This window comes from Eriocheir sinensis, chromosome 9 (genome assembly GCF_024679095.1).
Source record: "Eriocheir sinensis breed Jianghai 21 chromosome 9, ASM2467909v1, whole genome shotgun sequence".
In the NCBI taxonomy this organism is placed as follows: Eukaryota; Metazoa; Arthropoda; class Malacostraca; order Decapoda; family Varunidae; genus Eriocheir; species Eriocheir sinensis.
In genome coordinates, this window is record NC_066517.1 from 19,016,026 (window position 1) to 19,030,410 (window position 14,385).

At 42.4% G+C, this 14,385-nt stretch overlaps 1 protein-coding gene and 1 long non-coding RNA gene across 2 annotated transcripts; both read left to right on the forward strand.

Moving 5' to 3' along the window:
* The first annotated feature begins 2,912 nt into the window (after positions 1-2,912).
* On the forward strand, positions 2,913-6,457 carry LOC126996082 (protein Star-like). The gene is made up of 2 exons (XM_050856176.1): positions 2,913-4,287; positions 4,986-6,457. Exon 2 carries the CDS (start codon positions 5,371-5,373, stop codon positions 6,106-6,108), a length of 738 nt encoding a protein of 245 aa, XP_050712133.1. The 5' UTR covers positions 2,913-4,287; positions 4,986-5,370; the 3' UTR covers positions 6,109-6,457.
* Positions 6,458-6,851: 394 nt separating this feature from the next.
* LOC126996083 (uncharacterized) lies at positions 6,852-14,348 on the forward strand. Its single transcript, XR_007750917.1, has 5 exons — positions 6,852-6,875; positions 9,000-9,073; positions 9,944-10,054; positions 10,640-10,738; positions 11,170-14,348. It is a non-coding gene; the product is annotated as an uncharacterized LOC126996083 (long non-coding RNA).
* The last annotated feature ends 37 nt before the right edge of the window (positions 14,349-14,385 follow it).

Here is a 14,385-nt window from a genome sequence, read left to right on the forward strand (position 1 = left end):
TAGGTGTGGGATTGCCTTTGTAACGGCTCCCACATATATATATGGACCCATATTCTCAAACGTTTCGACGCCTTGGGTATATATATTTTGAGGCTCTCGTACAAGTTTTGGGGATTGCCATGGGTGGTTTCATATGTTTGGTGGTAGTTTTGCAAGATTTCTACGCCATGAGCAGGTAAAACACTCTTGAGAACTCGAGACATCTTCTATATGGCTTTCAAAAAATATTGTATCAGGAGCCCGAAGCGGTTGAGAATATGACCCATGGTCCTTATTCTTGTTTCTTGATTGTTGATTGGCGTTGTTGTGTCTTTTAGTCTTGGAGAAAGGAGGCTGCACGGAAAAATTACACAGGAAACACACAGCAAAGAAAAAATGACTAGCCGACCTTGAAGAAAATAATATAGCTTTTACCAACAGCAGTGAGAACAGAAGAGAACAAAAGAGGGATATTATAAGAGGAAGCGAGAATAACAGAAGAGAGACTGAAATAAGGACAAGCCACACAGCATCTCGACATCAACAAACGCGGGTGATCTTCTGCGTTGGCAGGATGAGCGCGCAATCAGACACTCAGCAATTAATACAGGTCGGCAGGTCAGGAAATTAGTGACGCCGCAAGAACGAGACAGACATGGCATCAGCTCAGAAAAGGAGGAGGCAAATACTCAAATATTCCCGTCTGTGACCATAATGAACCACACTTAACCCCACGCTCGCCCATAACACTTAAGTCGGTATGATAAGATACTTTCCCTTCTCACATCATCTATTTCTAAAGGTCAAAGAGGGGATCAATCGGGTTAAAATGAGCGTTTCTTTAGGTTCACGGTACAGAAGAAGGGTCAAACTACCACTAGGGCCATACAACTACTCCTGGATTTTTTTTTTTTTTTTTTTTTTTTTACAGCAGAGGCAAATGTTAAAAAAAAAAAAACGATACTCACAAAAAAAAGCCCGAAACTCACAAAAAGCACAAAACTCCTACGAATGGCTTGTCAAATATGTGTTCTTGGGCGACGAAATGTCTTATGATACGACCCTTATTTATTTTCTTTAATTTCAGGGCTGTTATTTGTGTCCTGTGAAGAAGGGCGGCATACGTAGCTACTTCTGAGGATGACCTGACGCGAAAGCAAGAGAAATTGAGGTTTTTACTTCTGAGGATGACCTGACGCGAAAGCAAGAGAAATTGAGGTTTTTACTTCTGAGGATGACCTGACGCGAAAGCAAGAGAAATTGAGGTTTTTACTTCTGAGGATGACCTGACGCGAAAGCAAGAGAAATTGAGGTTTTATTTAGCCAGCATTTCTTCCTTTCTTCTTTCTTTTTAGTTTTGTTCTGTTTAGGAAGGGCGGTCTACCCGTAGCTACTTCTGAAGGTCGGCCTGACGCGGAAGAGTAAGGGATTAAGGTATTGTTAGGCCAGCATTTCTTCCTTTGGTGGTTGTTTGGGTTTTGTTGGGTTTGGGAAGGGCGATCTGCGTAGCTGCATATGAGGGTGTCATGACGCGGAAGCAAAAGGAATCAAGGTATCGTATTACTAACCCAGCGTTTCTTCCTTTCGTAGTTGAGTTTTATTTGGTTTAGGAAGGGCGGTTTATGTAGGTTAGAGTGCATGGCCTGCCGCGGATGGAAAAGGGATTAAGGTATTTTGGAATCAGCGTTTATTCTTTCCTAGGCTGGTTGATATTTGTGTCTTTGGGTAATATTCCTTCCCCTTCCCACATCAACTATATCCAAAGACCGAAAACGAGATTATTCGTTTGTTCAAGAATATTTTTCACATTTATGGCACAGAGGAAGTATCACACTCGGTCACACATCACCAGGGTCATAAAACTACCCCTGGAAATGCCCAAAACGCCTACGTCAAATGTGTGTATGTGCTTGGGTGCTGAAGTGTTTAAGAATATGGCATGTAGGAAGGGCGGATTACGTAGCCTTATCCGTGATGACGACGCGAAAGCAGAGGGAATCGAGGTATTACTTGCGCGAGTGTGAATTACATGCTTGTCAAATAGAGATGCATAAAGAGGAACAGAACGCCCGTAAGAAGCTTTCATCACAAACAAAGTAAGAGGTAGTTGCCAAACGAATAATAGAAATCAAATATATTCTTTTGTTTATTCATTTTCTGCGCTAGTCCAGTCAACTCTTCTTACTTTTTTCTCCTATTCTCATCTTCGTTATTCTGGCTGCTCTACTCGCTGTTCTCTACGAGCTATTTCTTATACTCTGGGTTTCCGGTAAGCCTTTGGATAAGATAGCGCGTGACCTTTATACCTTTACTGATGTTTAGGAAGGATCAAGTGAGATCATTCAGGAGTCTTTCAGAGGCTACAGATGGCGTGTTGGTACGTAGGAGGGATAACTCTTAAACTAGTCTGTCTGCTTAACCTTAACAAAAGAAAAGTAAGAGCTATAGAAGACAAGCGAGAGAGAAAGGGGGGGGGTGGGGGTTAGTCAGCTCGAGGCACGTGATGCTGACGAATTGCTAAGGGATTTTTTTTTTTTTTTTTTTTTTTTTGCCGCTGCCCTTGAGGCTGATTAATTGGGTCTGAGGTGATGGTGGTTGTGTGTGTGTGTGTGTGTGTGTGTGTACATACATATACGTTCTACAGAAGATATTGTATAGATAGCAAGCAAATTCGAATAAAAAATGCTCTTCCTCCTCCTCCTCCTCCTCCTCCTCTTCCTTCTCCTCCTTCTTTTTCCCCTCCTTTTCCTCCTCCTCCTCCTATTCACTTCTCTATTGTTTTCCTTCTGTTGTTTCCTTTCCTGAACTCTATTTTCGTTCTTTCCTCAAATACTGCAACTATTTTTATCATACCTCCTCCTCCTCCTCCTCCTCCTCTTTATTCTTTCTCTCCTGGTTTCTCTTTTTCTCCTCCTCCATCTCTTTATCTTACCCCGTCTTTCTCCTTCTCCTCCTGTTTATCCCCCCTCCTCCTCGTCCTCCTTCTCGCTATCCTCTTATAACACAATGAACTTTTGATTTGTTGAGGAAAATTTCGATTCTATCTTCGTACCCGGAAAAGGGAATCGGGTATCTATTTTTGTAGCCAATTGTTGTCAGAAACGGCGCGTCTCCGGAGCTTGCTGTCATGCGCGGTGGCGAGGACAGCGAACGCCGCCATAGCAGTTGTGTTTGTGTTACGTTGATGCGAGAAAAAAAGGAACTCAGACCCATCTTCTCAAACACTCCGGGGCTTACACACCCACATTTGATACGGGTTTTAGAGTGGTTATTGTGGGTATTTCCATGGGTGGTTATGTGAGCCTGTGCATCGCTCTGGGTGTTGGCTTTTAAAGGCGATTCCTCACACCCACTGTAATTACGTGTAAAGACTGTAAATATAGTTAAAACTCAACGCAAGGTTTTTATATACCAGAGAGAGAGGAAAAAAAGACAGAAGTGAAGGGAATCCGCTCGGCCATATCTGCATCACTTCCAATTCACAACTTATGGAACCAACGTAAATGTCTAACAAGCCTGGTGATAACTTGACAAGGCTTCTGCACCATGACTGTGAAAAAGCACTCATGAGAACCCGACTGATCTTCTTTGTAGCCTTTGGAAATATACTTGTTGTGAGTGCCGAAAGCGTTGGAGAACATGGATCTTAAAAAACAATATGGGAGGATGTCGGTGAAATAAGAACATTACCAAATAAATGTATAATTGAAAAAAAGAAACACTGAGCGGACCTAGAACCAGTGGAGAGAAGTAAGATCAACTCTATATAGAAAACAGAAAGAAAAACGTTACCGAACAGATGTAGAAAATAATGGAAAAAACTTTACCGAGTTATAATATATTGAATAAATACGAGGAATACAAGCCTGTCATGAGTTTCCTTTAGTTTTGCTTGACTTATAACCGAAAGTATAGAGTACACAAACCGTCTTCTCCTTGCGTTAAAAGAAAATGAAAAGGAGAAATAAGAATGTAAAAGAAATATATAAAGGGAAAAAATAGCAGAATATGAAACAAACCCATTCCTCTTCTTTGCTCAAATAGAAGAGAAATAATAGAAATCGGATAAGATAAGAGAAAATAAGAAGAAATTTAAACAACCAATCTCTCAGCCAATCAATCCGTCCTGCTGCTGTGAAGGAAAAGGAAACGGAAAAAGAACAGGAAAGACGGACACGCGGTTAAAGGCGAAGAAAAAGTATTATAACAAAAACCATGTTGAAAGTGTTGCCAAGGAAGGAGAAATTCTTTAAAGTTTCCTCCCGTTTGCTGTTTCTTGTGACCGCTGCTCTCTTGGTGATGGTGATGGTGAGTGGCGGAGGGGTGGTGGTGGTGGTGGTGGTTCGTCATGGTAGATGATGATACTAGTAGTAATGGTGGTAATGGTGGGGATGATGGTAGCTGTGGATAGGGCGAAAAGAAGGAGGGGGAGAGGCGGAGAGGGAGGAAGAACACGAGGAGGAAGAGGGCTGGGGTAGGGGTGAAGGGCCTGTCTGGAGGTGATGTGCCGTGGCTTCCCTGCAGGTGACGTGGCGGAGAGACACGGAGGAAAGAAGAGACGGCCGCGGCCACGGGAGGAGGAGGAGGAGGAGGAGGAAGAAGAGGACTGGAGGTGGTGGAGAGCCTGCCTTTTTTATTTATTTATTTTATTTTTTTTTTTAGGTGCTGACTATAGTGCCTGTAGGCTGTCTTGTGGGATCTCTTGGGTGACCCCAGCCCGTTAGTGGCGCAGACGAATTTTATTTATAGTGGCTACCGTAATATATGACTCTTGCTTAGCCCATGCTGCCCCCCGGTGCTCCATTTGAATGAAGTCGCTGAAGTTAAGGTTGATTGAAGAAGTGGTCAGCATGTGGGTAATATTCCGTCACTCGGCGATGGTTGAAAAACCAGCGTGTTTCGGTGGGACTTGAACCTAGGTCCACGGGCTCATCACGCCCGCACGCTGACCACTCGGCCACCGCCTCCCCTAGGAGATTGATGTTAGTGCCGCGGCTCTCCTGCAGGTGACGTGGAGTGCGGGGACACGGAGGGAAGAAGAGACGGCTGCGGCCGCAGGAGGAGGAGGCGGAGGACTGGAGGTAGTGGAGGGCCTGCCTGGAAGCGACGCCCGCGCCGTAGATCTGCTGCAGCGGCACTGGCTCCAGGCGCCCTCCGCGCTGCCCTACAACCTTACCGAGAGTCCCGCCTACCTGTCTGCTGCCAAGGGTGACACCTGGACCTTCGTGCACCACTACGTGACGCGGCTCTTCGAAGGTGAGATTGATCAAGTGAACAGGTCAATTCGACTTCGCTGAGGCGGGGGCGCTGGACGTCCACATACTGTAACTTTCTGACTTTGCTAGTCGCAGGGGACGGGCAACTCAGATTAACTAAACGCAGGTGTTTCTGATGATATATCATCATCTCCTTGTTCCAGGGCAGCGAGGCGGCTTCTTCGTGGAGGCGGGGGCGCTGGACGGCCAGATGCTGTCCAACTCGCTGTGGCTGGAGCGGGAGCTGGGCTGGATGGGGCTGCTCGTCGAGCCTGACCCCATGAGTTACTCGTGGCTCGTGACGAAGCACCGCAAGGCCTGGACCTCCAACACCTGCCTCTCCCACACGGGCGTCACCAAGGCCTCGGTGCACGTCTCCCTCACGCTGCCCGCGGGCTATCGGGCGCGGCCGTGGTACATGAAGGGATCCTCATACGAGTTTGGTGTCACGTTAAACAGCCCAAGTATCAATAAATTCGTCAATGCTGCTGATAAGTCTTATTCGGTAGTCAGCTGCTTCCCTCTGGTCACTTATCTACGAGCTCTTAACGTTAGTACGATAGATTTCCTCTCCCTGGACACCCAAGGAAGCGAGATGGAGATCCTGAAGACCATTCCCTGGGACGAGGTGAACGTGAGGGCGGTGGTGGTGGAGATTATCGGGTCAAGGACAGGAGCAAGGTTCCTGAGCCACTACATGAAGAGTCTCGGGTTCACTCTGGTGGGTCAGTACCACGACAGTGTGTTCGTGAAGGAAGGCGACCCGGCCCTGGACAAGCTGAGGTCAAAGGACGGGTGGGAACTCGTGGTAATAAGCCCGACGGAGGAGGAGTCGGAGGTCACGACGACTGGTAAAGGTCAGGAAGGTCAATGAGTGCTCCGTGTGTGTGTGTGTGTGTGTGTGTGTGTGTGTGTGTGTGTGTGTGTGTGTGTGTGTGTGTGTGTGTGAGTGTTAAGTCACTGTGATGTATTTTTTTACTTGAGTCTATTAATTTAGCTTTGTTTTGCTTTCGCTGTGTTGTCCTATAAATTATAATTCCCCTCCCTCCCTTTCCCTCACGTCCGTCGCTGTTTTCTTCTTTTTTTCTTCTATTATTTATCACTTTAGTCTGCACGAATTTACATTATTAATATTGTTACTAGAGTGTGAAGTTCCTGCTGTTACGCCGAGCTATTAAAGTGTTATTGTGCATTTAACTTATTATGTACAGTATGTCCAGTCAATAAACTATCTAACTATCTATCTTTCTCGTTCTCCATATCCTCTCATCCTTCCCCTCCTCCTCCTTCTCCTTCTCCTCCTCCTCCTCCTCCTCCTCCTCCTCCTTATCTCTATATTTCGTCACACACACACACACACACACACACACACACACACACACACACAGAGAGAGAGAGAGAGAGAGAGAGAGAGAGAGAGAGAGAGAGAGAGAGAGAGAGAGAGAGAGAGAGAGAGAGAGAGAGAGAGAGAGAGAGAGAGAGAGAGAGAGAGAGAGAGAGAGAGAGAGAGAGAGAGAGAGAGAGAGAGAGAGAGAGAGAGAGAGAGAGAGAGAGAGAGAGAGAGAGAGAGAGAGAGAGAAAGACAGACACACAGAGAGAGACAGAGAGAGAGATAGAGTGTGGGTGGGACGTTAAGCTGAGGTAAGTGTATGTTAGTAATAGTATTAGTAGTTGTGGTAGTAGTAGTAGTGGTAGTAGTAGTAGTAGTAGTAGTAGTAGTAGTAGTAGTGGTAGCGGTAGTGGTAGTAATAGTAGAAGTAGTAGTAGTAGTAGTAGTAGGAGGAGGAGGAGGAGGAGGATGTAGAGAAGAAGGGGGAAAAGAAAAGTGATTGTAGTAGTAGTAGTAGTAGTAGTAGTAGTAGTAGTAGTAAAAGAAGGAAAGAAAGGCAGTGAGGGAAACAATACACACTAAGTATATATAAAAAATAGTATATTATGGCGAAGGAGGGGAAAAAGGAGGAGGAGGAGGACGAGGAGGATGCGGGTACACTTATCAGGAATATTATTTTATCACATTACCATCCACTCTTCTGCCTATCCACTTCTTTACACTCCACCACCACCACCACCTCCTCCTTCTCCTCCTCCTCTCTCTCTTTCCTGCTCTTCATTAATGTTACAACGTCTGTCATTTTCTTCTTCACTTGATCATTACTATTATTATTATCATTGCTGCTGTTGTTGTCATTATTATCATTATTATTATTCATACTAGGTTACTACAGTTATTATTTTTCCAGGTAGGGTAAAACTGAGTGACTAAAGTAATACAGGACCATGAATTAACAACTTTTTGAGTCTCCCATCAATGATCACAGTCGTTCTTTACATTATTATTATTATCATCGATTATTTTTTCTCTCCATCTGGTGTGTAATATCTTTGCATTCTCTTTATCTTATTCAATTCTTTCTTCTCGTGTTCTGTTGCCCTTCATATTACTATTATCGTATGTTTTTATTTCTCCTTCTGGTGTCTAATATTTTTTGCGGCCTCTTCTTCTTCTTTAATTCCTTCTGCTCGTGTTCTGTTGCTCTTCATATTATTATTATCATATGGTTTTTATTTCTCCATCTGTTGTTTAATATTTTTGCGGCTTCTTTTTCTTCTTTAATTCTTTCTGCTCGTGTTCTGTTGCTCTTCATATTATTATTATCATATGGTTTTTATTTCTCCATCTGGTGTTTAATATTTTTGCGGCTTCTTTTTCTTCTTTAATTCTTTCTGCTCGTGTTCTGTTGCTCTTTAAATTATTATTATCATATGGGTTTTTTTCTCCATCTGGTGTTTAATATTTTTGCGGCTTCTTTTTCTTCTTTAATTCTCTCTGCTCGTGTTCTGTTGCTCTTCATATTATTATTATCATATGTTTTTTTTTCTACATCTGGTGTTTAATATTTTTGCGGCTTCTTTTTCTTCTTCAATTCTTTCTGCTCGTGTTCTGTTGCTCTTCATATTATTATTATCATATGGGTTTTTTTTTCTCCATCTGGTGTTTAATATTTTTGCGGCTTCTTTTTCTTCTTTAATTCTTTCTGCTCGTGTTCTGTTGCTCTTCGTATTATTATTATCATATGGGTTTTTATTTCTCCATCTGGTGTTTAATATTTTTGCGGCTTCTTTTTCTTCTTTAATTCTTTCTGCTCGTGTTCTGTTGCTCTTCGTATTCTTGTTATCGTATCACTTTGATTTTTCCGTCCGGTGTAAGTATCTTTGTTGTCTCTCTATCTTCTCCTCTTTCTTACTGTGTTCTCTTTTTTACTTGTTTCTCGGTTAATATATATCTTTTTTTTTTAGTTGTGCAGTCTCTTTTCATTTGTTTTTTTCCTTTTCCTTTCCTGTTTCTTTTCCTTAAATTCTTTGTCCTTGTTTCTCACGATAATTTTTCTGATGTACGTTATTTTTTTTTTCCTGTCGTTGTGATGATGATGACGATGATGATTCCTTGCAACGATATTCTTATTTTTACGTTGAATATTTTAGCTTCACTTTTTTTTTTTATTGTTTTATTCTTAATTACCAAAGATGCTGATGATGACGATGATGATTCCTTGCAACGATATTCTTATTTTTACGCTGAATATTTTAGCTTCACTTTCTTATTTCTTATCGTTTTATTCTTAACTACCAAAGATGATGATGATGATGGTGATGATGATAGTGGTGTAGATGACCTTTACTCATACTAGAACTGCTTGCTTAATTACTTCAGTTGACTATTTGACTTTCATTTTGTTTTCTCTCTTGTTCTTTCTTCCGATATAGTGATGATGATGATGATGATGATGGTGGTGGTGATGGTGATGGTGGATGCGGTGGTCAGCAAAACAACACCGCAGGTACGTTTTCTTTCATTACAGTCTTTCTTTTCAAGACTGTTTGTTTGTTCGTCCGTCTGTTCGTCTGGGTGCAATCTGTTGTACTTATCTGAGATTACCTGTGCATATCTTCATAATAAATGTGTGTGTGTGTGTGTGTGTGTGTGTGTGTGTGTGTGTGTGTGTGTGTGTGTGTGTGTGTGTGTGTGTGTGTGTGTCTATTTTTTTTTCTTTTATTCTTTTTAATTTATATTTCTTTTCTTGTATTATTTTATTGTTTATTTGATTTTATATAAATTATATTTTGTGTTATATTTTATTTTATATTTTTATTTTATATTTTTATTTTATATAGTTTTATTTATCTTTTCTTTTATTTCTTTTGTTATTTTATTTTACTGTGGGACTAAGGTGAAGCTTGAATGTCTTGTATTATTTCTTATTTTATCATATGACTGCAAGTTCACAGCATTTACTTTTTACTCACACTGTTTCATTTGGCCAAGACTTCCATTAAGCATCAAATTTGTTATTTAAAATACTGAATTATGTTACATCTTTATCACCGCTATCAAGTGTATTGTCTATGGACGTGTTCTCACTGTAAAGCTTTTCATAGACAGAGGACTGTTTTGTTTTGTTCTCTTTTACCATTAAGCTGCCTTCTTTACTGCAAAAGAAACTGCTAATAAAATATTTTTTTATCCATTTCTTCTTTTTTTCTTTTCTTTACTGGAAAAGATAACATAATTACCCTATATCCATTTTTCCTTTCTATTTCAGTCTGGTATAACAATCTTTTCACCTCTTTTCTCTCTTTCTATTTCCGGCGTTGGCAAGTTCAGTTTTTCTCGTCTTTCTGCATATCTAAAGTTCTTGTGTGTATCGCAGGTGTGGAAATTGCCTGCCAGTGCCCATAGACTAATTGAAAGACAGGTGTATCCGTTTACCTGTCGGGGGAAGACTTACGGCTACTATGCTGACCCTGCTAGTGGTTGTCAGGTAAGAAAAGGGAGGGGGAGCCAGGTATGAGGAAGGCAAGGTGAGGTAGGGTTAGGCTAAGAAGGTAAGGTTGAAATGGAGATTTGGTAGGGAAAGGAATGAAAGGTAAGAGCTACAGGTTGCCAGGTAAGGAGAGTGAGGGAGGATAGGATATATAGGATTTTGAGAAAGGACAGTACAGGTATATAGGCGAGGAAGGAAAGGAAAGGTAATCGCAGTGCAAGGTAGTGAAGAAGTATGAGTAAGGATGAGAGAAGCAAGATAAATAAACATGCTTCAAGACACAATAGGTAGACAGATATAGAATGAATAGGAAAGGAAAGAAAAGGTAAGGAAAGGAAACGAAGGGAAAGGAAAGGAAAGGAAATGTAGGGAGAATGCAAAGTAGGAAAGCAATATGGACAAGATAGGAGATAAGATAGATGAATAAGCATACACATAGGCAGATAAAATGAAGAGATACATAAACACGAAGATAACAGAAAGATAGATGATATGTAGGTAGTTAGGAAGAGGTAGACAGAAATCGTACAGAAGAAACAAGCAGATACAGACAAACATCAAGTCACAGGTATCCACACACAGGTCTTCCACATCTGCTACCCATACCTGTCAACGGATGGGTCCTCGAGACAGGTGTTCAAGTGGTCCTTTACCTGCCCGCCACACACCGTCTTCGATAAGGTGAGTCGAACAAGTGTGTGTGTGTGTGTGTGTGTGTGTGTGTGTGTGTGTGTGTGTGAAGGGGAGAAAGGGAGGTGTCAGGTTACATAGAAAACTTAGTGTCTATATCTTAAAGGGAAACGTTTGTATTTTAGAGCTGGGGTGAAACAGATGTCATTTCACTGTATTTGAATTTATTTTTCATTTATATTTCTTGTATTTGCATTTATTGTATAGAAATATGTCACTTATTGTAGGATTAAATCTGTTATTGTTTTCCGTCCGATTTATACTCTAATTCTGTTCATATGTAATGTGGTAGTTGAATATTAATATTTCTCCTCGTATTTATTCACCCACTTTTGTTTCTCTCTTACATATCTCTTCTTACCTTTCCCCGTCCCTCATCCCCGTCACCCATCACGCACATATGTTTTCCCTCACACCTGCAGAAGACTCTCACCTGTGCAGTACCTGGGGGGAATGTGCCCTGCGGCGATGACACGAACGACTTCTACTTCGACAGTGATTCCCCTACCTTGAGACGGGACGAGATATAGGTCGGAGTTCTCAGACGCTTCCTCGTCTCACATTAACTTCCTAAGGCCTAAGAGGAGATTAATCGCGTTCTCGTTAGTTTGTTTGTTTTTTACGTTTATGGCACAGCTTTGTAAAACTACCAATACTCATAAATCTACTGGAAATACCCACAACTACGAAAGTCATGTCAAAGGTGTGTGGTTGGGCGCCGGAATGGTTAAAAAATATGACCCATAGCCTCGCATTCTCAGATATTTTCGGTTCTCACAACGTTCTATAGATCTTGCTCGCAACAACGATTTATAAAGGCTACAACGGAGATTAGTCGAGTTCTCATGAGTGTTTTCTTGTTCATTTCACACGAACCTTGTTGAACTATCCTTGGGTACAGTCCCAGAACTGAATCACGAGTACTCAATTTCCTCCCTTTTATTTATTTTCTTTCCTCTCTTTCTTTTTTATTCTTTTCTTTCTCTTCCCAGAACCCAGAGAATAAAAAGCAAAATATAGACTACCCTTCCCTTTAAAAATACAAACAATAAAATACGAGAGAAAATGGACTTTGTACATAACACTACCCACGGAAGTACTAACTCACCTCCACGAGAGCCTCATCAAATAGGAATACGGTGAAGTGGTTTGATTTAGCGTAAATTAGTTTATTACAAATGTGTTTTGAGGATGAGGCTCCACAAACATGAAAAGAAAAAAAATCACGTTTCCATGACCTGTGCTGGAAAGTCAGGCTGCCTATTAGTAAACCAAGTCTTGCCAATACAACTGAATCTGCAAAATTTCACTCCACGACACGATTTTGAACTCCAAAACAGAGGCACAAGACCTCTGATTATTTTTTCAACCCGGTGGCAGGGGATGGAGGCGCCTGGTCTAACCTCCACTTGAACCTGTCAGTTGAATTTGCATTAGAAAATATGAATACACACCTACACGTCCGGTCCAGCCATCCGATAGCCTAATAGTTAAGCAGCTGTAGCGCATACTCCCAATTCTACATTTACATTCTCTTTACCTGTAGGCTACACTTGAATCTGCAATTATCCTAACGACACTATTTCACACATGCAAATTATGAAAAGCAAATTATTATAGTAAACCGTCTTGCCTATACCCTTGAGCTTGCAATTTTCCCTCCACGACCCGATTTCCGAACTCTAGGGTAGGCTATTTGCACACTTGACTTCCCCCTCTATATGCCCCTTGTAAACCAGTCCCAAACGAGACAAAGAAACTCTGCTGAATCCTTATTATACAACGCTTGGCAGGTGAAGGAGGCGCCACAGACGGTGCTCGGGGGCGGGGCGGCGGAGGGCGAGGCTACTCTCATTTGTTGGGGCCGGACGCGCTGAGGCTACGGCCAGTCCTGACTGACCGTCGGATCCCCCGCAGAGAAAGTTGACCTCGGCCTCCCCGCCCCGAGGACACGCCATAGCGATGCTACGGGCAGTCCTCGGAAGAAACAGAATACAGGAGGAGGGACGCACCGGGAGGGGCCCCGAAACGCGTCCCGCCTGCTCAGAGTCCGGGCCGCATCTGAAGGACTGAAGGTGGAGGGAAGAAAAATGTAAAACGTAATCAAAGTTAAAGCGTCGACCTGGTTCACGGGATTCATTACGAACCCTTTATTATTCTCTTGAAGTATTCATTTATATTTAGGCGAGTAGTGTCAGAGGTGTGGCTGTTAGATGAGTGGCCCATGCAGATGAAATTAAGAGTTAGCTTATGCGAATATAACTGAAAGGCTTATATGGAAATTTCATAGATGGAAAAGAAACATAGTGAGTAAAGTTTGTTTTAAGGATGAGTTAGCAAAATAGGAAAATAATAAAGGGCTCGTAATGAATCCCGTGAACCAGGTCGACGCTTTAACTTTGATTACGTTTTACATTTTTCTTCCCTTCACCTTCAGATGCGGCCCGGACTCTGAGCAGGCGGGACGCGTTTCGGAGCCCGTCCCGGGGCGTCCCTCCTCCTCCTGTATTCTGTTTCTTCCGAGGACTGCCCGTAGCATCGCTATGGCGTGTCCTCGGGGCGGGGAGGCCGAGGTCAACTTTCTCTGCGGGGGATCCGACGGTCAGTCAGGACTGGCCGTAGCCTCAGAGCGTCCGGCCCCAACAAATGAGAGTAGCCTCGCCCTCCGCCGCCGAGCACCGTCTGTGGCGCCTCCTTCACCTGCCAAGCGCTATAATAAAGGGACTCAGAAATCTCGTGCATTGTTTGTAGTCTGGAAATCGTGTCGTTAGGGATGATTGCAGGTCCAGGTTTTTAGGCACGGTAAATGGTTGGGAACATACCCTTGAGCTGGTTTAATAATAGGCTATCGGAGGAATGGACCAGACGGGTAGCTGTTTTTATTTTTCACAGTGCAAATACAACTGGCAGGTTCAAAAGGAGTTAGACCAGGCGGCTCCTTCCTCTGCCAATGGGGTGGAAAAAAGGATTCAGAGTTCTCTTGTCTCAGTTTGGGGCTCGGAAATCGTGTCGTGGAGAGAAAATTTGCAGGTTGAAGAGTGTAGGGAAGACTTGGTGTAGCCTACAAATAGACTACCGGACGTTTCCAGCACAATATATCTAATACCAATTAAATTTTCAAGTGAAATTTCTCTTTTTCCATCTTTTTGATAACTCATCCTCAACAATTATAATAGGCTAATTTACGTTAAGGGAGCGTCGGCCATGTTCATTCTTGGTGGGGACACCGTTTTTGTAGATTTTCTGTGGTGAATGTCTAAAGCTGTACTTTCTCATGGTGTAGAATTCCTCCACAAAATATTTAATTCCCAACCATTTTAAAGAGGTATCAGGATTCACGATTTGTAATTTCCTTAAATTTTTGTGTTTTCTAGTGGGTGATACTCCATTCAGAGGCTACGTGAATAGTGAAAAATATGGAGTTAATTAAATGGAAGTGATGAAGGGTGGGGAGACGATGGAAGGTATGATACATAATTATGATTGTTTTAGTCTTGTTTCATATAAAACACTAATAGAGCAGTTAAAAGTTTTATACGCGGATACAGAGTGCAAAGTACCAGCCTCTGCCTTTATTAATAAATGTCTAGCTAACCTGTTCTCCTTTACGTGTTTTGTTATGGCATATTTCCCTGATG

Excerpts from the sequence above, each read along its gene's own strand:
- LOC126996082 (XM_050856176.1), top strand. The coding sequence starts at position 5,371 with ATGATATATCATCATCTCCTTGTTCCAGGGCAGCGAGGCGGCTTCTTC.